We start from the raw sequence: 25,979 nt of genomic DNA, 5'->3' as shown, positions 1-25,979 counted from the left end.
TAGGTTCCATCAGGCCAAGCCAGCTTGGCAAAAGCTGCCTTAGAGAGAGGGCGTTTCAGAGACCATTTGCATCACAAATGAATGAATAATCTAGGTAAAGCAGGAGTCAGAAGCTGCAAAGGCTGGGGCGAGCAACTTTCATTCATAAGAAGGGATATTTGAACAGCTCTGCCAGAGAGAGGTAGCCATGAATTCTGCAAAGTTGTACATAGGAATATGAAACTTTTATTGAAACAACAATCCCTGTATGGTCTCCCTGGACCCCCGGGGAAATGCACAGAGCATCTCAGTGCCAGCCAGATACAGAAGAACCACCATTTTCTTCATTTGACTGAGACAAGAGACAAAACGTTTTCCGAATGCAGCTTCCCTCTAGCAAGGACCACTGTGGGAGCACAACATCACAGGGCAGGCTTTGGCTTTTGGTCTCTGCAATGCTGCAGATCAAATCAGCAAAACCAACTGGAAATATAAGACCAAAAAATAAAATAAAAAATCAATTTTGATCCTATACAGCAGTTTCAGCCAAGCTGGTGCCCTTCAGATATTGTGGACCACAGCTCCCCGTTAGCCCCAGCGATGCCTCAGTCCCAACGTGGGATTTGTGACATGTTCTCTTTGTTACAAAGGAACCGTCATCTCCCACGCCAACCCCCACTTTGCCTTACAAACACCCTTGGGCCTCTGCCGTCCATGCAATTCTGGATTTTGGAAGGCAACTTCCAACAGGAAATAGGGATATTAGTCCCTGCCCTCCCCCCCAATCGAATCCAAACACCAATTTCCATCCGATTAGCCATCGCAAGGACCTTCAGTCAATTCCACAGTTTAAAAGCGACACAGAAGGAGCTCAAGGCCTTTCACTCTTACAGTGCACAGGTGCACAAGCACAGCTGATGATGGTCACACTCCTTAAGAGCTCAGGAGAGAGCACAGGGTAAAGACTTCAGTCTGACTTCTCTTGTGAGAGACCAAAAGAGGACATTCATGCCTTGAGCCCAGGCCAGATCTCTTGGGGGGTGGGGGTGGGAGAGAGAGGGTAGGGAGGGAGAAAGATAGAGAAAGAGCCGTAAGTCTGTGCGGGACACAGGTGTCCAGTGCTCAGTTCCTCAGTGGTCCTTTACGTGATGTCCTTCTGCCTGGGGGGGCGATGGATATTCCTCACCACGCACTTCACCATCCATTCGATCCCTTCGTTCACCCCTTTCCTGAGGACACACAAAAAAAGACCCTTAATCCTCCCCATCTTTGCAGTGTTCCTTCTGCCTTCAGAAATACTTCCCATCACCCTCCGGGGCAGTGAGGCTAAACCTTTTGACGCTACCACCTCCTTGGTTCCATAACCCCCCCCCCCAATTAAAAAGCATTATTCAGAAAAGCAGTTTGCATGACCCACTAAGGAAGATGACAACACTTTAAAGTTCAAAACAGTAACAACTCATTGCACATTTATTCAAAATCCAATTAAAATTATTTAGTTTTATTCATTTAATAAAACTGGTAAACTTGATACCAGCTTTTTAAAGTCTGGTTGTCATTTACACTTCCAACACTCCTCTAGAGGAACACGCCCCCCCCCCAGGTACCTTCCAATTTGGGAATCATGGGTCTAAGGTATCCCCATAGCCCCTTCCCTTTCCCATCTCCTGCTGTCTACATCTATGCTGCAGAAGGGTGCATTCTGAGAGCAAACACGCCATATAAATTGTAATATAGTCCTGTATACCTGAAGGAGCGTCTCCACCCCCATCGTTCAGCCCGGACACTGAGATCCAGCGCCGAGGGCCTTCTGGCGGTTCCCTCATTGCGAGAAGTGAGGCTACAGGGAACCAGACAGAGGGCCTTCTCGGTAGTGGCGCCCGCCCTGTGGAATGCCCTCCCATCAGATGTCAAAGAGATAAATAATTACCTGACATTCAGAAGACATCTGAAGGCAGCCCTGTTCAGGGAAGTTTTTAATATGTAACGCTGTACTGTTTTTAACACTGATTGGGAGCCGCCCAGAGTGGCTGGGGGAACTCAGCCAGATGGGAGGGGTATAAATAATAAATTATTATTATTAGTAGTAGTAATAGTAGTAGTAGTAGTAATACTAGGATAACATCACACAGGGGCTCTTGATGCTCCAGGTCATGCAACTTAAAAGGTTGCATAACACAGGCTGGGTCATTTTTATTCGAGGTCACCTTGCTGGGTAGCCACAGGTGGCCAGGAAGTCAGTGCAGGTGAGGGCAGGAATAGGTGAGGGAAGCCCAGGTTTCCCTCTTCCTTCCCTGCCAGCCCTCTAGGTTTCCATTTTGAGCCCTGGAGGAAGGGAGGTTTCATATTCCGCAACTAGGACAGAAACACAGCTGGCTGGTGGCGAAGGAGATGGAACCAGTCAGGGGACTGCCATCGGAACAGGGAAGGGAGGCCGGGAGATACAGAGAGCCTCCGACGCTTCTGAGGAGCAGCTCATTGTCCAGCGGTGGGTAAAGCCACACCTCCAGTGGAGAGAAGGGGCCAGCCAAGCGAGGAGAGGGCTCAAAGATGCTGCTGAGAGCCCAAGCCCCTCTCCTAGCCCGGCTGGCCAGGAGACACATAAGCCGTTTCCGTCGCCCAGCCTGCGCAGAGGGATGAAACGGAAGGAGGGGAGGCGGAGATTTGGGGTGTCTAAGTTCTTATGTTGGGGGGGGAACCGGAAGGGGCCACTCCCGGATTCTGCAAGTGACTAAGACGGACATGAACTTTGTGGTTCTGCACTGTAAATAGTTTGCACCAATAAAACCTGTAAAAGACAGGTCGGAGTCCTGCCTGCTTACTCACGAGCAACCACCAACAGCATCTGACAGAACCCTTTGTCTCTTTGCCAAAGGCACCCCGATGGTGCGTCAGTGCTGGCTTCCCCTTCTCTGCAGCCGGCACACAAATGCAGGCTAGTCGGTATTTCTGTGGGCTTCCCACTTTTGCCAGCTTGTTCATAAGCCTGGTTTAATCATTCCTTTGTTCTTTGCCAGGGTTTGCCTCCCGACTGTTGTTGTAGCTCAGCACTGCCACTCCTTGCCAGCTCATATAGGTCGCTCGGCGATCTTAAGGGCCAGCTAGCGAATTTAGTGGCTGAGATCAGATGCAGCGTCAGCCGCTATGCCTCATCAGCCTCAAGGAGACAGCCTCCCATGTAAGCCACCTCTTTGGGTGTGGTCAGAAGGCAATCTGCCAACAGGCCTCCCCCTCGACCTCAAGGGTAGACGGTGCAAACACAGGCCAGGGCTGGTATTTCCTCTCTATACCATGATAGAGTGGAAGGATTCTGTCTTCATACTTCTCCAGCCTATGACGGCATCCACATGCACCCTCTTTTGTTGCCGCTCTGCACCAGAGCACTGATGGGCTGCCCTTCTCCACTTACCCTGTCAGAGCAGAGCAGGCTTGGGTCAGGCAGTCTCTCTTCCCGATTTTGTTGATGCAGTCGCTAAAAGCCGTTTTGATGTCCGGGATGGACAGGCAGCTCTGCAGGAGTAAACGAGGGAGTAACTGTCAGAGGTTTGTCCTTTTACAAAGCACCTCCTTCGCTCACCTACAGCGAGTCTCCCTGGACTTGGAAGCCAGGGCAAGATATATTGGATCAGCTTATGTGCTGAGCCAAACTCTAAGGACCTGAAAAACATCTAGGCCAGACTCACTGCCAGACACAAGCCGCAGAGAGAATTGTGCAACTCTACTTTACTCAGAAGCCTAGCCAAAGCGTGAGTCTGCTCATATTTAGGAAGCAATGTAATGCTAAGCCCCTTTTAGTCATTAAGGCTATTCTCTGCAGAAACAAGGACATCTGTAAACAAATGCACATGTGGCGTCAGAGCATCATGCAACTGGGAACTCTGCTTTTTCAGGTTTCCTAATAGCCCAGAACCCTGTCAGTGGACGTTGCAGATGTGCGTGCCAACTTTTATTTTTAATGCACATTTTATTTAGGCAAATAAGACGGGGGGAAATGAAACAATGTCAGCTGACTTTAACAATAAAAATGTTCCATTGACCCTGAGTTCAAAGTATAGTTTAACAGACACAGTCCATATGTTCAAACAAGTATCCAAGTGAAACTGATGAATTTCAGCTATATGTGCAAATGCCAAGTTAAGTTTTCAAAATGCTGCGCAGAAGTTACTTCTGCCATCCTTACAGCAATTCTCACAGTGTTTTATTTGGGCAGGCTCTTGATGGCTGTAGTTAAGTTGCCAGAGATACTACAGGTATCAGTATCAAACTTTATTTCGGTCATAAACCACTACAAGATAAAACATGCAGATAAACGGAACACATAAGACTCAAAACAGGTAAGGGATAAAAACTAGTAATTAAAAGCATCATGTTTTCTTTTGTTTACTTTTAAAAAATGTGTCTGAATTGTTCCATCCCACACTTAAACCGCAGCTGCTGGGAGACAAACAGGGCTTTACGATTAAGTGGTAAATCAAACATATAGTACCAGGGTTGAGAAATAGATAAGGAAATACGAGTAAGATGTTTTAAAAGAAACTTCCTCACTGTTGTCAGATTGCTGGGATTATAAAGAGGAGGAATCGCCCACATCTGCGCAAAGTTGCGTTACTGCTTGGCCATGTAGGTTAAGTCATTTGTGTTTAAGTGCAATGTCATCATTAAGGAAAATTCCAGAGTTCCAAAACAGCAGGAAGAGGTCCATGAAGCAATAATTACTGAGAGGGATTTGTACCAAAGGACCTCCAGCGAACTGCCTTAGGACAGAGATGGCTAAGTCCCCTGGGGATTCAATTAGGACGACGTAATAAACATAACGAAGATAGCAGGCGTCATGCATTCGTGGAAGAAAGCAGTGTTTGGAAGAGGCTCAGGAACCAAGAGATAAACCCAGCAGGTGGGTTTTGGTGAGATATTTCCCTGAGATTTTGATTGCTCATGGAAAATGCAAAGCACTTTGCCATTCCCTTATATACACTCTTGGTCTAGCCAAGCCATCTCGCTGCAACTCGGTGAGGCAGCTTGGGTGGAGAGGGCCCAGAGCTGGGGTTTGAGGCTGGCTCCAGAGGTAAACGAGACCCCTTCTTCAGTGCAGCACAAACAGCCCTCGCTGCAAAGGGGAAAGGGAAATGTCATGTGCCCAGAGCTAGTAGTAAATGTTGAACTAAATGCTATAATTAACAAAACAATGTAATGCGCCAAGATCAGCTAGGAGCCAATCCATTTATTGTGGCATAAACTGCTATGGGCTACAGTACAGCTTTACTCATGCTGCTTCTGAATCCACAGAAATAGTCAATTAACAGCATTTTTGCCCCACCTGCATACTTCTCTCCCCCTCCATTTCATCCTCACCACAACCCTGTGAGGTAGCTCAGGCTGAGATACATTGGCTGATCCCTCAGTGAGCTTCATGGTTGAGTGGGGATTTGAATCCTAGTCTCCCAGGTCCTAATCCTACACTCTAACCACTACATAACACTGCCGTCATGAGTAGCAGTCACTGGGGTGCTTCTCTTTCTCCACGAATCCATCCAATTCCTTTTAAAAACTTTTCAAGGCCACGGCCACTGCCAGATTTTATGGAACAATGCTGTTTTCCATTAAAAAGGTGCGGAGATGGTGGAGTCAGACAGATTTCCTGAGGCAGGGAGTTCCGAAGTCTGGGGGCACCTCCCTGGCAGAGTACTCAACCAGCAGTGCATCCGATAACTGCAGAATACAGGGCAGGACCTCCACGTGAACAGGTTCATGCAGGCAAAGTATAGGTATATGGATACTAAAAAGCTTGGCTTTTTAAAAAAGTCAGAACCAGAACTCTGAATGCCGAAGGAGGCCGGATAGGCTCCTGCGTCCGTCTCTTAAGTCTGTGTGTGGTATTGCAGATATAATCTTTGTAGTGTTTGTGTGCTGGGGGGTTGACACAGAATGCTTGGAACTCAAGTCTAAAACAATCCTTCCCGTAAAAGCGTCCAGGTCATCTAAGGACAAAGGGATGGGAACCGGCCCCACTTAGCTAATGGAGCAGCATGACGTTATAACAATAAGTACACAAGAGCACAAAGGTGTCCCTGTAAAAGAACCAGCATGTTGCATATTAGATATTGCACAATCCTTAGGAAACCTTTCCCAGGCAGATCCATTAACACAGCTGTGTGCCTGAGGGTTTCTGGACTCAACAGCACTAAATCTCTTAAGCTCGGAAAATTGTTTGTTCCTCTGTTCTCTATACATTCAGACAACTCTTCATATATTGTCAGCAAACTTTGCATGATACGGACCCTGACCTGAGATCGAGGAGCGGGTCTGGGTCTCTGTTTTGCTCCAATGAGACACCATTTTGAACCAAGATAGCAGGCGGAACCTTCCAAAGGAAATTAGCACATCATTTGCAGCATCCTTAACTGCCTGGAGGAATAGTCTTCAGCGGAGGTCCTGGCACTCCCCAAAGCAACTGTTACAGGCTGGTCCATTGTTATGGCCTGGCTGGATGAAGGGGAGTGGTGGGAGGCAGCAGCTGGGGAACCCCCAAGGGAAGAAGGCTCAGAGCCAGGGGGCTGGTGGTGGTGGGACGACATCGAGCGCTCAAAGGGAGAAGAGGGAGCAGACTGGGAGAAGGAAGTGTCGGAAGCTGAAAAGGTACTAGGATTTAGGGAACAGGAGGTGGCTGTGCCAGAGGATAGTCTCTAGACCAGCAATTCTCAACCTGTGGGTTCCCAGATGTTGTTGGACTACAACTCCCATCATCCCTGAGCTCTGGTCTTGCTAGCTAAGGGTGATGGGAGTTGTAATTCAACAACATCTGGGGACCCACAGGTTGAGAACCACTGCTCTAGACCATGGGTAGGCAAACTAAGGCCCGGGGGCCGGATCCGGCCCAATCGCCTTTTAAATCCAGCCTGCAGACGGTCTGGGAATCAGCGTGTTTTTACATGAGCAGAATGTGTGCTTTTATTCAAAATGCACCTCTGGGTTATTTGTGGAGCATAGGAATTCGTTCATTCCCCCCCTCCAAAATATAGTCCAGCCCCCCACAAGGTCTGAGGGACAGTGGACCGGCCCCCTGCTGGAAAAGTTTGCTGACCCCTGGTCTAGACCCAGAGGCAGGAGAGGAGGAAGGCCAGGAGACAGAGACGAGATAGGATGCTGAAGAATCCAGGGAATCTCCCCCTCCTGCTGCGACCAGCTCCTCTCCCCCGGTCTCCCAGAACAAGTAGCAGAATGAAGAGGGCAGAGCAATGAGGGACTAGATGAAAGAGCTGAGATTGCTTGGGGATGGGGGGGGGAGTCTTAGGGAGCAGTGGGAAGACACAGACCTTCATTCCTCGCAACTGCCTCATTCGGGAAAGACCTACTGGGAAGGGTTGCTGTGCTCAGCAGGCCTGGGCTCTTTTGTTTCCTGGAATAAAGATTTAACTTCACTGACATCAGGCGCTTTTATTGTTTTATTGTTGGCCCACGCCTCACTCCAGCTCCTGACATCAAAAGACACTGAGATGGAGCAGGGGGTCTGGGGCCCTAGGAACAGAGGGAGCTGCCTTTTGCAGAGGCAGACTATGGGCTCATCTAGCCCCAAAATGTCTACACTGAAAAGGGATTTAGAGAGAGCCTCTCTCAGCCCTGCCAGGATATGCCATGGATTTGAACCAGGGACATTTTGTATGTGATCTTTTCTATGTAATAATAATAATAAATGTCTATATTTTAATTGGACTTATGTTTAATTGTTTTTTTAATTATTGCCTTTTTGTAAGTTTTTAGCTATGTCTATCTTAGCTGTAAGTTGCCTTGAATCTTGTTGGGGAAAAGGCAGGAGGTGATGATGATAATGCAACACAGATGCTGCACCACTAAGCTATGGCTTTCAGTGGCCCTGGCACCCCCCCCCCCAACCTCCTTTGCAGGACAAGCGAGGTGGAGCCTCAGCAAACTCCCAAGTAATGGCAAGTCGAAGGTTATCAGCTATAAATGGATAGGGATGGATTGGCCTGGGAGTCACGAGGGAATGAGAAATTGGGCATCTGACCAGCAAAAAACAATCTGCTCAACTGAAAAGTCAAATAGCGGTCAAGTATTTTTAATTTGACGCATTCAGCAGGTTTGATGCCTGAGCTAATTAATCATTATTGTGAAACGGGGAAATTGTGATGAATAACATTAGGCAAGGGACGCGGGTGGCGCTGTGGGTAAAACCTCAGTGCCTAGGACTTGCCGATCGTCAGGTCGGTGGTTCGAATCCCCGCGGCGGGGTGCGCTCCCGTCGTTCGGTCCCAGCGCCTGCCAACCTAGCAGTTGGAAAGCACCCCCGGGTGCAAGTAGATAAATAGGGACTGCTTACCAGCGGGAAGGTAAATGGCGTTCCGTGTGCTGCGCTGGCTCGCCAGATGCAGCTTTGTCACGCTGGCCACGTGACCCGGAAGTGTCTGCAGACAGCGCTGGCCCCCGGCCTCTTGAGTGAGATGAGCGCGCAACCCTAGAGTCTGTCAAGACTGGCCCGTACGGGCAGGGGGTACCTTTACCTTTACCTTTACCATTAGGCAACTGTGTTATATGCTGGATGTCGAAGTCACTAATACTTGCATTAATTAATTAACGTTAATAGCTTGCATTAATACTAGATCTCAAGATAGAGAGAACATGCACTCTAATCGAAATAGTCTCTAAATGCTGTTGATACCAGGCTACACCAAGGATCCTGAGATGAATGAATGAATGGCTGACACCAATTTTTGAAGACCACCCTTCAAAGATCTGCACTGTTTGCCAACTCATTACTCAGCCCAGTTCAATGTTTTCTCTATATGGCCCTAAACGACTTGGGACTGAATTATCTGAAGGGAGGATGCTGTCCTGCTCACAAGTTGAGATCTGCCAGGGGGGTCCTTATGGCCTAGTGATATATGGATAATGCTGAAGACAGAACCCCATGTTGGTGCTAGAATAAGCTACTGCTGAAGCTTCCTGCCCAGGTCTTCTGAAGATCAGTTTGCTTTCAAGAGTTAAGTTTGTGAAAGATGGAGAAGTGCGTGGCTACGCTTTAATCTGACTCTGATCTGGATGTGTTGGATTAATTTTATTAATATGTTTGCTGGGACCTGTCCTACTTTCTTTTTGTGAAAGGTAGGATAACACCCCCCCCCATTAAAATAATAATATAAACCTCAGTTGTTAGCCAGATCTGTCTCCAGCCTTAAGTGAAGCACGTGGGTTCTCCTTCTGAGGCCAGAAACAGAAGTAAAAAATAAAATTGCAGCTTTTGTATAAGCAAAGCCAGAGATAAATTTTGGATGATGCTGTGTTTGTAAAAGAAGTCAGTCAAGGCACTTCCTAGCGGTTGGAGATTAAGTGCCACATCATCCAAGAACAGGGGCGATCTTTTTTATTTTTTCTTCTCCCTCCCCTAGCAAAACTACAATAGGAAGAAGAATTCAGAGGAAGTTGCTCACTATTACTCAGCACTATTTTGTTTGATCCTAATAAAATCAACTTATTGCTGAGAATTTCTTCCAGACGAACACAGCTTATGATTTCGTTTGTTTATTCCTCGTCATTTTGTTGTTGTTGGCTCCCATCCTGGAAAAGCACTGTCAGGGCTACGGTAGATTTTTCTTACTTTCTTTCCAAAACACGAAAACAAATCAGAAATAAAGGAAGATGCCTCTTTAAAAAATACAACTGACTTTTTTTTTTTTGTTTAAGAAAAGTTGCTTTGTTAAGGGATGCAGCAGGTCAATTCTTCAGTTAACATCAACCTCAATATGTAAAAAAAAACACAAAAAACCCTATTTCACCCAGTCTTCCTCAGCTTCGCACGCTCTTGGTTTTTTGGACAATTCACTGGGGCTGGTGGGAGTTATGGTCCAAAACATCAGGACGACGCCAGGTTGGGGGGAAAAGCCCACCTTAGTTCCTATAGCAAACAAGGTGGGAGTCATGGGCTGCTAACCTTGGTCCCTGGCAAATGTGTTCCTGTGTGGAGATCCCTGTAGCAGAAGCAGCAAGAAAAGGCCTCCTGGGCATGGAGAGCAAACAGCTAGAATTCTTGCCTTTGCTAGCAATGGGCACCATTGTTATTTTTTAAAGGGACTGCCTCCAGTGCCTGGAGGCAGTTGGAGAATGGATGGCGGCTAATGGATTGAGGTTGAATCCTGACAAGACAGAAGTACTGTTTTGGGGGGACAGGGGGCAGGCTGGTGTGGAGGACTCCCTGGTCCTGAACGGGGTAACTGTGCCCCTGAAGGACCAGGTGCGCAGCCTGGGAGTCATTTTGGACTCACAGCTGTCCATGGAGGTGCAGGTCAGTTCTGTATCCAGGGCAGCTGATTACCAGCTCCATCTGGTACGCAGGCTGAGACCCTCCTTGCCCGCAGACTGTCTTGCCAGAGTGGTGCATGCTCTGGTTATCTCCCGCTTGGACTACTGCAATGCACTCTATGTGGGGCTACCTTTGAAGGTGACCCGGAAACTACAACTAATCCAGAATGCGGCAGCTAGACTGGTGGCTGGAGATGGCTGCCGAGACCACATAACACCGGTCTTGAAAGACCTACATTGGCTCCCAGTACGTTTCCGAGCACAATTCAAAGTGTTAGTGTTGACCTTTAAAGCCCTAAATGGCCTCGGCCCAGTATACCTGAAGGAGTGTCTCCACCCCCAACGTTCTGCCCGGACGCTGAGGTCCAGCACCAAGGGCCTTCTGGCGGTTCCCTCATTGCGAGAAGTGAGGCTACAGGGAACCAGGCAGAGGGCCTTCTCGGTAGTGGCGCCCGCCCTGTGGAACGCTCTCCCATCAGATGTCAAAGTGATAAACAACTACCTGACATTCAGAAGACATCTTAAGGCAGCCTTGTGTGACATCTTAGTGTATTTTTGGTCTTTGTGGAAGCCGCCCAGAGTGGCTGGGGAAACCCAGCTAGATGGGCGGGGTACAATTAATAAATTATTATTATTATTATTATTACTACTACAGGGAGCCTCCGAAGATCTTGCGAAGCAGTTCTTCCTCTGGCGAGGAGGGAAGTCCCGCCTCCAGTGGGGAAGGGGTGCAGGGATCAGAAGATGCTAGAGAGAGCCGCAACACCGGGCCTGAGCAAAGGGGAGGGGAGGCAAGTCCCCCTTTGCCAACGCCCACTTTGCGCAGTAGGTTTGCGCGCAGAGAGGGGACGAGAAGGATGGGGGTCACACAACTGTTATGCTGGGGAAGGTATAAGGACCGCCCACTCCCAGATTCTGCTAGTGACTGAGCAGACATGGACTTGCGATGCTCTGCACTGTAAAATAGTTTGTACAGATAATAAAGCCTGGAAAAGACAGGTTGGAGTCTTGCCTGTTTGCTCTCGAGCAACCACACCAGAACCTGACAGAGGTTCCCCAACTCTCTGGAGCAGATCCTTTTGGGGAGGGGGTGGCGGCACAGGTAGAAAACAATCCCATTGCACAGGTAGAAGTCCTTGTGCTAATGGGACGGCTTTGCTGGATGCAACCCAAGGAAAGCTACACAGCGCTGCTCTCAACTTCATGAAGCATCTGACCAGTCAACTGGAATCCTGGAATAACGTTTAAAACTTTGGCACAAGACCTGCTGAAGCCAAGCACTGATGCTGCATTCGGACACTAGACGATGAGAGGGCAGCTGCCGCCGCCACCACCCAAAAGGACAGCAGGGGACTGAAGCAGTTCCAGCAAACAGAATGGCTAGAGACAAAAGGAGAGTTTCCAAACTGAACCTCCCCGAAGTAAGAGAAACTTTGCCTAAGTGTTTTCAGGTGTAATGAAGCCTGGATCTACCTGCACAGCCCACAATCGAGTTCAATAGAATGTGATGGATAGTTTTTTTGTTTCAAATGTTCCTCTAGTGAAAACCAAAACAAGCCTTCTTTCTCCCTGCTTTGTTAAGGTTTTTTTTCCAGACGAAGCACTCATTGCAAGGGAGCGAGGCACTCTTCACATGGGAGAAATGGCACCCTGTCCACTTCACCACCTCATTTTTGCTCCGGGTACAGAGCAGGCCCCAGCAACGGCAGAGTTTTAAGCTTGGAGGGATGCGGTTGAATTTCCTTTAGCCATGCACCCATGTGCTAAAGCCCACCCTTGGTCCCCCACCAGGCTTAGCAATTTGGTTGGCACCCCACGGGAAACAGAGATCGCTCTAAAGTCCTCTGTGCAAGTCTCTTTGTGGTGTGAGGGCACACGCTAGTCTGGCACATTCCACAGATGCCGGAATTCATCCCTCGCAGGCACTCGTTGCAACACTTTCGCCAATTCTTTACAGAAGCGTGCGTAACGTAAACCGGAGTGGAACATTTGACGCAAGCACAAAAGAATTCATACGCATGACCCAGTTCTTCGTTTAATTTTCGCTTCCACATTCCAGACTGCGCAAAGCACCTTCTTTGGGCAGCACCCACCTAGTACTGCCACTGAGTCAAGCTACAACCTTTAGACAAAAGGCATTTGGAAAGCGGAATGCCAGGAAAAAACGGTGCCAGAAACGTAGCGTTTCCTTTGTATGTATGTCAGTAATCACCACCACCCCTCTGAGAGGAAATTCCAAAAAAGGTTTGCTCTGTTTGCCCAAGCTGCTGAGTATCTTTGAGCTACGGTGAATAAGGAGACTGCTGTCCCTTGTTTCAATGATAGATGCATTTCATCCCGGAGATTTCGATGTGCACATTTTACTTCTGTATGCATAAAGGTTTCTGCAGCGGAAGACCTTTAGTTACCACATTAAATTGGGTGACGTGTTTCTTTGGCATAAGCTCTTGTGGACTGCAAACCATCAAGTGAATGAAGTGAGAGTCTCGGCTGGATTAGTGTGCGCATCCGCCGGCACGAATTATGTGTGCACATTCAAGGTGCAGAACTTAACAGTACTGTAGGGTCTATCCCGTTTTCAACGAGTGACTGGCTCCCCCTAGAGGACAGCATGGGGACACTGGAGCTGTTGGGATTAATGAAAGCTACAGTGCCAGTCTTCCCCCAACCCGTGCCTTCCAGATATTGTGAACTACAACTCCCATCAGCCCCAACCAGCACAGCCATGGGGAGGGAAGACAGGCTACATCAGAATTCCTAGTACACAGGATACCACAGCCAGGGCATCAAAGAGTATGACATATCTTGCCCCTAGCATGCAACGCTTCTTTTCTTGCATATTCGTTCACTACAGCCAAAACTGAAGAAAGATCAGCTTTGGGATAGATTTGAGCTTCAGGGTCAGGGATTAAGAGTGCAGATCCAGAAACATTGGAGGGCAGCAGTTTCTCCCTCCCAGAGACTTTGCTCTGAATGCACCTGCTTTTATGCTCACCACTGGAAGGCTGGCTTCCTGTGCTATGGGGCAGTAAACTGATACCTAGGGGACGCGGGTGGCACTGTGGGTTAAACCACAGAGCCTAGGACTTGCCGATCAGAAGGTCGACGGTTCGAATCCCCGCAACGGGGTGAGCTCCTGTTGCTCGGTCCCTGCTCCTGCCAACCTAGCAGTTCGAAAGCACGTCAAGGTGCAAATAGATAAATAGGTACCACTCTGGCGGGAAAGTAAACGGTGTTTCCGTGCGCTGCTCCGGTTTGCCAGAAGCGGCTTAGTCATGCTGGCCACATGACCCGGAAGCTGTACGCCGGCTCCCTCGGTCAATAAAGCGAGATGAGCGCCACAACCCTAGAGTCAGCCACGACCGGACCTAATAGTCAGGGGTCCCTTTACCTTTTAAACTGATACCTATGTCACCAAAAACACACTTGTCAGGCAAACACATACAATCCCAGCACACCAACTCCTTCCCATGGAAGGAGATAGAAAAAGCTGTATTTGGCCCTACTTTCTGGAGCCAATGGGAAGAGCAAGACGGACCAGGATAGCTCCCCTCCAAGAAACTACATCGTTGATGCTTTTTGCACCCCAGACCACCTCTCCTGGTTTGAGGTCACCTGACATAAGACCACTACAAACATCCAACAGCCAGTTTATGCAGAATGCACAGGGAAGGACAGAAAATTTTCAGGTCGCATTTCCTGGAGGCTACTGAAATGTGTAGGGACGCGGGTGGCGCTGTGGGTAAAAGCCTCAGCGCCTAGGGCTTGCCGATCGAAAGGTCGTCGGTTCGAATCCCCGCCGCAGGATGCGCTCCCATCTTTCGGTCCCAGTGCCTGCCAACCTAGCAGTTCGAAAGCACCCCCGGGTGCAAGTAGATAAATAGGGGCCGCTTACTAGCGGGAAGGTAAACGGCGTTTCCGTGTGTGGCTCTGGCTCGCCAGAACAGCGATGTCACGCTGGCCACGTGACCCAGAAGTGTCTCCAGACAGCGCTGGCCCCCGGCCTCTTGAGTGAGATGGGCGCACAACCCTAGAGTCTGTCAAGACTGGCCCGTACGGGCAGGGGTACCTTTACCTTTACCTTTTACTGAAATGTGTAGCTCACAGCAACTATGTCTGGTAACTAGAAAGTCACAGAAGCAGCCAGAGAGGGAAAGGCTGAGATTACCGATTATGTATCAGTGAAAAGACATATGTATCCTCATGGAAAGCCTGACCTAGTTTCTGTTCCATTTTATAGCTTTTTTGCTGCTGAATTCTTATGCCATTCTCTTCCCCCTTATTGTTGCTTTTATATTTTAGCTGTGCTCAACTTTGCTAGCTACTTTAGAGGGCAACACAAAAGTAGTCCTGAAATACTAATTAGAAATTTAAAACACCACTAACTGGGAATGATTTTGAAACAAATGATGATCTCACCTCCACGTCTTGCTTGTTCGCCAGAACCAACAATGGAACCCCTTCCAGGACTTCACTAGTTATCATCTTCTCTGTGAGGGAGATGAAAGGGAGAAGAGAACTGGGTTATATCCATGGCCACAGCTTGTAGTCAAGGAGGTGAGCTTAACCAGAAACATACATTTGGATGGCAAGTTAAGCTGAACCTTGACTTAGCTCAGCGAAGTATGGGAGTAAAAGAAGACCAGGGAGGAATAAAATGACTACAAGTTCCTCTCTGGAACAGGCCATTAACAGAGATCCTGTGTATGTCAGAATGAAAACACTTTTGCACTGAGGACTCAGTGGCAAGAGGACATTTGTAGGGACTGAAATAGTTAAATCGTTTAGTTAAACTGTATTGAAGAGAAACTGCTAGGTGGAAAGAAAACAAGGCCATATTTGAAAGGGTTGAAAGGGAGCGATCAAGCTATGTTAGAGATAAGAAAACATTTGCAGACATCAGAAGATAGGAGAATGCAACCAATCATGCTTTAGAAGCTTCAATGAAAATGGCTGATTGTGTAATATAGGGTAGCAACAAAGGGAAGTAAATGTGCATATAAAAAGCTACAAGTTGCTAATTGGTTAGTGTTCCTGAAATGATGCTTTAAGTCTGTGTTCTTAAAGAGTGGATTTGATTATTTTACACTGCTCTATCTACACTAGTATTACATTTGAACCCTTCGCAGTGACTTCTGCACTGGGATTGCCCACCTTGCACGTGCAAACAAATGCTTATTGATTCATTGCCTTGCTATTATTGGCCTCCAGTGAGGGAACCTAGATGTTCCCCTACACATTCATATCACACTTCTGATCCAATTGTCCGCAACTAAACTGTAGCCTATGCACAGCCGAGGGGAACATCTGGAGTAAAAAAGTTGAGGGGTTCCAGGAAAACTAGCAACTCTGGGAATTTGCACGCTGTTTCGGCTCTTTAGCTATCCTGCTGCAGATTCCCCCCCCCCCCCCCGCCTGCTATTTTTCATAAAACAGCTGTTAAACAAGTATTCCGTTTTATCAGAAATGAGTAGATAATAACTAGATAACAACTAGATAGATAATAACTGAAGTTATTAGACTGTCTTTTTTTTCACAGGGGGTAAGTTGTGGAATTTATTGTCAGGTTGACTGCTGCTGGGAAGAAGTCCATGTAGCGCCAAGCAAACTGGTCCATCAGCACAAGTATTTCTGCTTGCCTCAGGGAACAATCTGCCCTCTCCTTCCCCCACATGCTGTTCTAGGTGTTTTCCCACCCCAAGAGCCAATTTTGGGAAGCATGTGCGAGGGAGAAAGCCCTGTTGCAACACAGAAGTCCTTGTGTGGGGTGGCGGAGCTTGCTAGCTGAATTCCACCCTCTGAATTTTATTTATATTACTGCTTTAGGTTTTCGTATTGTACAAATATTACAGTCTGTGTTTATTTGTAATTTATTATGTGTATTGTAAAGAGCCAGTGACCTTTTGATGAATGGCAATATATACAGATTTCTTAAATAAATAAATGATAGCGTATTATTTGGAAAGCTATGTTGAAAAGGCCAACCATGTAACCAGCTAGCTGCACTGACCTTTAAAATGACGTTATGCTGCAAGGAGAGGAAGAACGCATATCTTTGCTTGGACATCTCTGGACTTAATTGGGGGCTTCAACCTTTGCTTTGCGGTTGGCGAAGTCACAGGAAGACACTCTGCTTGTTTCAAGCAGTTTTAAGCCCCTCCCACCCTACACGGACGAATTCCAGGAAAACTCCCCGCATGCTCACCGAAAGCTCGTTTTGATTCCGAAAGCCTTTCTTCATCGGTGGAGTCGATAATGTAGATGACGCCGTGGGACTCTGCATAATACTGAAAACACAAAATAGGAGCTAAACTAAGTTGTTCTCCTCACCTATTTCATGGGACTGCAGGGACAGAAGAAACTAAACCCTAACCCTGCCCAACTGCTTGACAGTTGCCTGCACAATTAACTCCCTGCAAATTAGCAAGCACACAGTCCTTTTAGAACGCTCTGCGCTACAAGCAGAAGCCAAAGGTGTGCACTAATGCCCCAGAGACATATGCCAAAAGCATTGCTGTCAACTTTTCCCTTTTCTTGCGAGGAATCCTATTCGGAATAAGGGAATTTCCCTTTAAAAAAAGGGAAACATTGACAGCTATGCAAAAGAGTGCAACAAAGTATGTAGCTATAAATGGCTCACAGAAAGAAAACTAACTGCACATAACAAGCAGATGTTAAATTCCCAGGATTAAACAGTCTGTTAAACTATACAGTTTGTTAAACAAAAATATAAATAAGTACATACATACATACATACCAATGGACATCAACAAGGCTATTGACTGTTTTCGGAGCAAAAACATAAAGCTCTCCTGGGTCATTAAAACAAAACCATGGGGACGGTAAAACTTTACTTTTTTTAGAAAAAAGCAACACTACATTTTCAATACTTGATAGCCTGGATAAAAGCTATTTATTGTTCTTGCAAAGCTCTTAACTGAACTAGGCTCTGATTCCATGCTACAATTACAGTTACTTCATTTATATCCAGCCTTTTCCCTTCCTGAACTCAGTGTGGGATATCCTCACAAGTAACTCTGTCAGGTAGGTTAGGCTGACAGGTCGTGACTAGCCCATGGCTAAGTGAAGATATGACGAGCACTGGCTTCCCCAGTGCTCGTCCAACACCCTAACCACTAGGCAACACTGGCAAAGCTGTACTGTTGAAGCTCACATAAATACTAGGATGAGAGAGTCCTCAACTCCCAGATAGCCACACTATTATAAAGAAATTAGTGGGATGGCACAGAAAAGACATTTCATTTGCATAGTCTATATCCTTGCATGAGTCTTGTCTGATGGTCCCAATACACTTTGGGTTGAATCCGGACTTTGTGAATCTTCATTCCCCATTAAATCAAAAGTCAAGTCATGATTGTCCTATTGGGTTTCGGTGAAGATCAAGTTCAATGAACCTCGTCTGGATCCAACCCCTTGTGTGCTGCCCACACTGACTGGGAAGCGCAATTAACTGGGGAGCTCTCTTGCTACAAATTTCGAAGGGACCATTATTAAGATGGCAAGGCATTTCTGAACACACAGCCGTCATCCCTACCTTATCCCAGAGAGATTGAAGCTCCTCTTGTCCTCCAAGATCCCAGAACATTAGCCTGGCTTTGCCCACATCTATAGTGCCAACTAGAAGACAGACAATAACCCAACATGGGCCTTTTTTCTGTACAAAGAGAAATCCAAAAGTCCCCCAGAGGTGATGTTTGTCAAGAGCCACCACTAGAAAACTACCCAGAATCCTCCATAAGATGCATGGGAGATAGAAGTTTGGTTTATTTCCTTAGAAAGAGAGGTTTTGAAAACCACTGGTCCAAAGCCAATGAAAAACACCTGAAACCTGAAGCAGGAATAGGGGGAAAGCAATGAGGAAGAGTTGACAGTGCCCACAATGGAAAAAAAATTGTTAAAGTGCAGAGGCATTAATTAAATCGGATAGGCTAGAGAGAGAACTCTGTGAATGGACAGCTGTATTCTTTTCCCCTTGGCAATCTTAAGAGAAGCACTGTTATCTTCAGAATGTTTATATCATGGCCTTGGATACTTCAAACAGCTGCTCAAACTCCCTTTTTAAACTTTTCTAAATAGTTCCCCACCCCGTCAAGGTAAACTCTAATCATCTTAAACCTTATTTTCACTTCACCAAACTAGATTCACTTACTGTTCAAGCCCACAGTAGTTGTGATTTTGGATAAACTCATTCCTTTGTAGTTCCTGTTAAATCTTGTTTTAGTCTGTTCAAGGAAGGTCTGGAAAAAAATGGAAGCAGGGGAGGGAGAAGGAAAACAGGTCGTTAAACTAAGTGCTTTCTGGGACATAGGAAAACTTTATTGTAAAACTGGAATTCCAAGATTTATAGCTCTGCAATCAATCAAATCTAGCTGCTGCTAGCCAACAAGGAAAAATTCTGTGACCAAATTAGCAATCTTACATAATCTCCGCTGAAATAAGAATTTCCTTTTTATGGAATATTATGGAGTTTAACATTTAAACCGGGAAAAGAGTGGCAGGGGTCCATAACCGAGAACACGGGGACAGAATAAAGCATTAGTAAGACAGAGGTGTGCAGTCTCACAACCCACCCTAACCATCATTCTGCTGCTTCACTGAGCTAAGCCATGGTTTGTCTTACAGTTTGTCTGTAAACCACGAGCCCAGATTCAAATGCCATGCTAAGCCAACCCATGACTGAGCTTAGCGCACCGCAGAACGACCAAGGAGCAAGGCAGCCACAACTTCCTCTCCCAGAGCTTGCACGAAGCCATTTCCACTTCAAACCAGGCCAGAGTCCTTAGACACCTTTTTTTTACTCCAACACTGTATGAGCAGAAAGCAAGTTCATGCAATGGATCTTTCATTTCCCTCTGCACCCCCCCAAAAAAACCCCCTTCAGTGGGTTAGTGAAACCTACAAAACATCATGGGCCATGCTGGATGGGAATGCAGTGGGTGGATGGGGGACAATCACCCCCAAAATCAGGCATAGCATACTCAACCCAAGTTCAAGCAATTCCCCCCCCGCCTTCCACTGCAGACTTGTATGAAACAGTCCCACAGTGTTCAGTAGGTCTTTCTTGCCTTCTGCTCTTGGAACACTGGATTCCTTTGCTACAGGGATTCTGAGCAAACTTTTACCCAGCAAAATCCAAGATGATTGAGACCCTTAATTTTATATCTGCTTGCAACAAAAATATTATTATGGAAAAAAATTACTAGAAACTCAAACCAATGAAGAGCTGGGGCAGGAGGGGTTGGACAGCTGACCTAATGATGCTAATTGTGTGCTGTTTTCCTGAAGGATTTATCCTCCTAAAATTAGAATTCGGGATTAACTCATTTTACCTAGCACCTTGGAAATTACTACATGATACGTGAAACCAGACAAGGTAGTGAGGAAGAGGAGAGGGTTCTCTTTTCTCCCCCACCAAACAAGCATTGGAACACACCGTTTTACCAGCATTGTCCAGTCCGAGGATCAAGATGCAGTATTCATCCCTTCGGAACATATACTTGTAAAGCCCGGATAGCAGCGTATACATCCTGACCCTACAAGCAAAAATATCAAATATTAGATTGCTAGAAATGTGTCCTCCCCCTACAAGCACATTATGTTCCTGACCCATCTCAGGAGGACATGACTTGAGGCCCTATGCATGCCGCCCAAACAACTTAAGAACGACTTTTCTGCACCTTGGGGAAACATGTTCACTGATGTGAGCAGGGGCCAATCATTCAGACTGCAGTCAAGTCAGCTGCGACCTGCCTCCTGGAAGGAAGGCAACCAGTCCTGCAGGGAGCGCGCCAACGTCACGCTTACAACTACCCGGCCATTTTAACCCTCAGCTACAGTAAGCCTCATCTGAGCACAACACCAACGTTCTTGTGGTGTAGGTAGGAGGATGTTTCAAAACCGCAGTGTCGGCTAGAAAATAAAAACACAATGAAAAAAGAACCAGCTGCAGGTGGTGCAGTTTCCCCATGAACATATATAGCCTATTTGAAAAAGATAACATCAGCCTTCTGAACCAAGGCAGATAAGCCTGCGGTCTCTTTCTTATGTGTAACTATGTTTAGCATCTAGTGAAAAGAGTACATGCATTCCTAGATTTGCTTTGCAAGAATTTGTATTTAATTACATACACAAAAGATGAAGAAGAGTTTGGACTTGATATCCCGCTTTATCACTACCCGAAGGAGTCTCAAAACGGCTAACAGTCTCCTTTCCCTTCCTCCCCCACAACAAACACTCTGTGAGGCGAGTGAGGCTGAGAGACTTCAGAGAAGTGTGACTGGCCCAAGGCTGCACCCAGCAGCTGCATGTGGAGGAGCGGGGAAGCGAACCCGGTTCACCAGATTACGAGTCCACTGCTCTTAACCACTACACCACAGAGAAAGCCATTAAATCATTCATTATTTTAGGTGTGAGTTCATTTCATGAATACAAGTACATGACTGAGCAGTCACTGAAGTATCATGTTTTAATTACAGGTGCTGACTGCAAACTTGGAATGCACAAGTTGCATTTAAAACATTTCTATAAAGTTCAAGTTGTCCACTTTCTATCACAGCCTTGAAGCACTAGCTTCAAGGTAAAGGTAAAAGGTAAAGGACCCCTGGACTGTTAAGACTAGTCAAATTCGACTATGGGGTGCAGCGCTCATCTACGCTTTCAGGCCGAGGGAGCCAGTGTTTGTCTGCTGACAGCTTTCCAGTTATGTGGCCAGCATGACTAAACCGCTTCTGGCAAAACGGGATGCTGTGACGGAACCCAGAATGCACAGAAATGCTGTGGTAGCCACAGAAAAGGGGGGGGGAAATGTCATGCAATAAGTGAGTGTGCTTGTGAAGTGTCAGGAGACTGGAGCTCTATGTTGCCTAAACGGGAGGTTACCAGAGCACTTGCAATTGATGCTAAGCTATCTCCATCCGGGTTAAGGTCCCAGGTGGAACAAATATTTAATGAGGTGGGACAAAGGGCTCTGCACAGCAGAGAAAGCTTCCCTGGTCCATTAAAAAGAAGAAGAAGATGAAGAAGAGGAGTTTGGATTTGATATCCCGCTTTATCACTACCCGACGGAGTCTCAAAGCGGCTAACAATCTCCTTTCCCTTCCTCCCCCACAACAAACACTCTGTGAGGTGAGTGGGGGTGAGATACTTCAGAGAAGTGTGACTTGCCCAAGGTCACCCAGCAGCTGCGTGTGGAGGGGCGGAGACGCGAACCTGGTTCACCAGATTACGAGTCTACCGTTCTTAACCACTACGCCACACTGGCTGAATTTTCAATTATGTAAATAATTTGTCAGTTAATTTAAATGATTTATTATGATGTTGTTTAGTCCTTTAGTCATGTCCGACTCTTCGTGACCCCATGGACCAGAGCACACCAGGCACTCCTGTCTTCTACTGCCTCCCGCAGTTTAGTCAAACTCATGCTGGTACCTTCAAGAACACTATCCAACCATCTCGTCCTCTGTTGTCCCTTTCTCCTTGAGCCCTCCATCTTTCCCAACATCAGGGTCTTTTCCAGGGAGTCTTCTCTTCTCATGAGGTGGCCAAACGATTGGAGCCTCAGCTTCAGGATCTGTCTTTCCAGGGAGCACTCAGGGCTGATTTCCTTCAGAATGGAGAGGTTTGATCTTCTTGCAGTCCATGGGCCTCATGAGTCTCCTCCAGCACCAGAATTCAAAAGCATCAATTCTTCAGCGATCAGCCTTCTTTATGGTCCAGCTCTCATTTCCATACATCACTACTGGGAAAACCATAGCTTTAACTATACGGACCTTTGTTGGCAAGGTGATGCCTCTGCTTTTTAAAATGCTGTCTAGGTTTGTTATTGCTTTTCTCCCAAGGAGCAGGCATTTTTTAATTTCATGGCTGCTGTCACCATCTGCAGTGATCATGGAGCCCAAGAAAGTAAAATCTCTCACTGCCTCCATTTCTTCCCCTTCTATTTGCCAGGAGGTGATGGGACCAGTGGCCATGATCTTCGTTTTTTTGATGTTGATTTATTATGGACAATGCTAATTAGATTTTCTCCCTCTAGGTCCAAGGCATATTGAAGCTTTCCACCCCTCGTCAGCTCCTTTAAGCTCAAGCAGAACTTAACTTGATGCAGGACTCAGACCCAGTGTTTGTTTTCCAGCACCACAAGATGAACTGAATTCTGCATGACCATCTACCCTCACCTTTCCTCTTTATCATCCCTGCAATACATTTTAAGATTGTAAGCTCCTTGGGGACGCGGGTGGCGCTGTGGGTAAAACCTCAGTGCCTAGGACTTGCCGATCGTATGGTCGGCGGTTCGAATCCCCGCGGCAGGGTGAGCTCCCGTCTTTCGGTCCAGCTCCTGCCCACCTAGCAGTTCGAAAGCACCCCTAAGTGCAAGTAGATAAATAGGTACCTCTCCCCCATGCTTTTCAACATCTATATGCAGCCGCTGGGAGAGATCATCAGGGGGTTTGGGCTGGGTGTTCATCAGTATGCGGATGATACCCAGCTCTACCTCTCTTTCAAATCAGAACCAGTGAAGGCGGTGAAGGTCCTATGTGAGTGCCTGGAGGCGGTTGGAGGTTGGATGGTGGCTAACAGATTGAGGTTGAATCCTGACAAGACAGAAGTACTGTTCTTGGGGGACAGGAGGCGGGCAGGTGTGGAGGATTCCCTGGTCCTGAATGGGGTAACTGTGCCCCTGAAGGACCAGGTGCGCAGCCTGGGAGTCATTCTGGACTCGCAGCTGTCCATGGAGGCACAGGTCAAATCTGTGTCCAGGGCAGCTATCTACCAGCTCCATCTGGTACGTAGGCTGAGACCCTATCTGCCCACAGACTGTCTCGCCAGAGTGTTGCATGCTCTGGTTATCTCCCGCTTGGACTACTGCAATGCGCTCTACATGGGGCTACCTTTGAAGGTGACCCGGAAACTACAACTAATTCAGAATGCGGCAGCTAGACTGGTGACTGGGAGCGGTTGCCAAGACCACATAACACTGGTCTTGAAAGACCTACATTGTCTCCCAGTACGTTTCCGAGGACAATTCCGAGTATTGGTGTTGACCTTTAAAGCCCTAAACGGCCTCGGTCCAGTATACCTGAAGGAGCGTCTCCACCCCCATCGTTCTGCCCGGACACTGAGGTCCAGCTCCGAGGGCCTTCTGGCGGTTCCCTCATTGCGAGAAGCAAAGCTACAGGGAACCAGGCAGAGGGCCTTCTCGGTAGTGGCGCCCACCTTGTGGAACGCCCTCCCTTCAGATGTCAAAGCGATCGACAATTACCTGACATTCAGAAGACATCTTAAGGCAGCCCTGTTCAGGGAAGTTTTTAATGTGTGATTTTAGTGTATTTTTGGTTTTTATGGAAGCCGCCCAGAGTGGCTGGGGAAACCCAGCCAGATCGGCGGGGTACAAATAATAAATTATTATTATTATTATTATTATTATTAATAGCGGGAAGGTAAACGGCGTTTCCGTGTGCTGCACTGGTGCTGGTTCGCCAGAGCAGCTTCGTCACGCTGGCCACGTGAACCGGAAGTGTCTCTGGACAGCGCTGGCTCCCGGCCTCTTAAGTGAGATGAGAGCACAACCCTAGAGTCGGACATGACTGGCCCGCACGGGCAGGGGTACCTTTTTAAGCTCCTTGGGGCAGGACCTCTCTCATATCCACTTTTTATAACGGACACTCTGTGATCTTTGGATGAATGGTGACAAATATATTAAATAAAAATCATGGCATTGTAACAAATATGTGAAGCAACCAAGTGGGGAATAGAGGAATTTACATTACACTTTTTACATACTTGTACTTGTGTGATATACATAAAGTTGTTGACCCAGTGTGCAGTGGTCATGGAAACGGCAAATTCCATGCTAGGAATAGGAAAAGAACTGAAAATAAGACTGCCAATATCATAATACTGTTATAAAAATTTATAGTGCAGACTTAAATGAAGCTTTGTCCCCCTAAGCTCAGAAAGGCTACTGTAAGGTTGGAAAAGAACCAGAAAAGGGCTGCCAAAATGATCAAGGGGATGGAGCAACTAACCTATGAAGGAAGGTTTCTTACTTTTCAGCTTAGAAAGGTGAGCAAGAGGCAACAGGATAGAAGTTTATAAAACTATGCATGGCATGGACACAGCAGACAGAGAAAAAAAGGGTTTTCTCCCTCTCTGGTGACACTCGAACTCGCAGGCATCCAGGGAAGCAGAGTGAAGGAAGGTTCAGGACAGATTTTTAAAAGCACTTTACTAAAGTTAAACTTAGTGATGTATGGAAGTGAGAGCTGGACCATAAAGAAGGTTGATCGCTGAAGAATTGATGCTTTTAAATTATGGTGCTGGAGGAGACTCTTGAGAGTCCCATGGACTGCAAGAAGATCAAATCTATCTATTCTGAAGGAAATCAGCCCTGAGTGCTCCCTGGAAGGACAGATCCTGAAGCTGAGGCTCCAATCCTTTGGCCACCTCATGAGAAGAGAAGGCTCCCTGGAAAAGACCCTGATGTTGGGAAAGATGGAGGGCACAAGGAGAAGGGGATGACAGAGGACGAGATGGTTGGACAGTGTTGTCGAAGCAACCAGCATGAGTTTGACCAAACTGCAGGAGGCAGTGGAAGACAGAAGGGTCTGGTGTGCTCTGGTCCACGGGGTCACGAAGAGTCGGACACGACAAAACAACAAAAAAGTTAAACTGTGGAACTCACTGCCACAGGGGGCAGGGCTGGTTACCAAACTGGACGGCTTTTAAAGAGGATTAGATAAATCCATGGAGGAGGGGGTTGTTGAAGGCTGCTAGCCATGATGCTCTCTGCCTCCATGGTTCTGAGTTCCAGTTGGTGGAAACCACAGGAGGGCGGCTCTTGGGCTCGGATCTTGCTTGCTGGTTCCCCATAATGGGCATCTGGCCGACCCATAGCTGTCAACCTTCCCTTTTTTTGCGGGAAATTCCCTTATTCCAGCGCCGTTTCCCGCTGCTATCCTGGATAGATATCCCTTAGGCTGTCCCCAGGACAGGTGAGGCTGCTGATCCCTTATTTTCGAGGCTGCTGGTCCCTTATTTTCAAATCTGAAAGTTGACAGCTATGGGTCGACCACCGTGAGAACAGGAGGCTGGAACGAGAGACGGGCCACTGGCCTCATCCTGCAGAGCTCTTCTTACGTCGACAAGGAGGGGCCTCTGAGCATGTGCGAAGTGTTTCCCTCTTGAATGGACCCGAGCATGCGCAGAAGGCGCTTCCCCGCGCCCCCCCCTTTGAGGAACTCCAGGCAGCTCGGCTGGGGCGTGAGCCCCGGCACCTCTTTCCACCCGCGGCCGCCGAAGAGTAACGGTCGACGGGGCGGGGCCGGCTCGCTGGAAGGCCGCACGACTTACCTGAGCTACCTCAGCCAAGCCGCCTTCAACGGCCGCTGCTCGCCTTCCTCATACCACCCCTCCTCTTCCTCCTCCTCCTGCTGTGGTAAAGGCCGCTCCGCGCAGGGCACCCTGGGAAACGCAGTCCTCCTCTCCCCCGCGCCTCGCGGCGGCTTCCGAGGTCGTCTGCCTGCCCAGCACTACAATACCCAGCGTGCGTCGCGCGCGAAGACGCGCATAAACGCACAAGCCCCGCCTCTTAGGCCGACGTGCGCGCCGGGCACCGGAGAGAGACCGGAAATGGAAAGGCTGGCGGACCCAAGATGGCGGCGCTCGCCTCT

At 47.6% G+C, this 25,979-nt stretch overlaps 1 protein-coding gene across 2 annotated transcripts; it reads right to left on the bottom strand.

Annotated features, from left to right (window-relative positions):
* Positions 1-202: 202 nt before the first annotated feature.
* Positions 203-25,800, bottom strand: ARFRP1 (ARF related protein 1). Of its 2 annotated transcripts, none has more exons than XM_028735496.2 (8): positions 25,660-25,800; positions 19,745-19,844; positions 18,461-18,548; positions 17,846-17,928; positions 16,496-16,577; positions 14,710-14,780; positions 3,389-3,489; positions 203-1,208 (listed from the first exon to the last, which is right to left on the bottom strand). In XM_028735496.2, exons 2-8 carry the CDS (start codon positions 19,835-19,837, stop codon positions 1,121-1,123), a joined length of 606 nt encoding a protein of 201 aa, XP_028591329.1. In that variant the 5' UTR covers positions 19,838-19,844; positions 25,660-25,800; the 3' UTR covers positions 203-1,120. The 2 variants fall into 2 exon arrangements, with proteins under 2 accessions (XP_028591329.1, XP_077785520.1); XM_077929394.1 differs by lacking the exon at positions 25,660-25,800 and adding an exon at positions 25,383-25,405.
* Positions 25,801-25,979: the final 179 nt, after the last annotated feature.

This window comes from Podarcis muralis, chromosome 5 (genome assembly GCF_964188315.1).
Source record: "Podarcis muralis chromosome 5, rPodMur119.hap1.1, whole genome shotgun sequence".
In the NCBI taxonomy this organism is placed as follows: Eukaryota; Metazoa; Chordata; class Lepidosauria; order Squamata; family Lacertidae; genus Podarcis; species Podarcis muralis.
The sequence above is the reverse complement of the archived record's forward strand: the minus strand, read 5'-3'. Positions and strand labels throughout refer to the sequence as shown.

Coding starts and splice junctions, on each gene's coding strand:
- ARFRP1 (XM_028735496.2), bottom strand. CDS start 19,837: ATGTATACGCTGCTATCCGGGCTTTACAAGTATATGTTCCGAAGGGAT. Junction 17,929..18,460: donor AACTACTGTGGGCTTGAACA/GTAAGTGAATCT, acceptor TCTGTCTTCTAG/TTGGCACTATAGATGTGGGC. Junction 16,578..17,845: donor TTCAATCTCTCTGGGATAAG/GTAGGGATGACG, acceptor TTGTGTTTTCAG/TATTATGCAGAGTCCCACGG.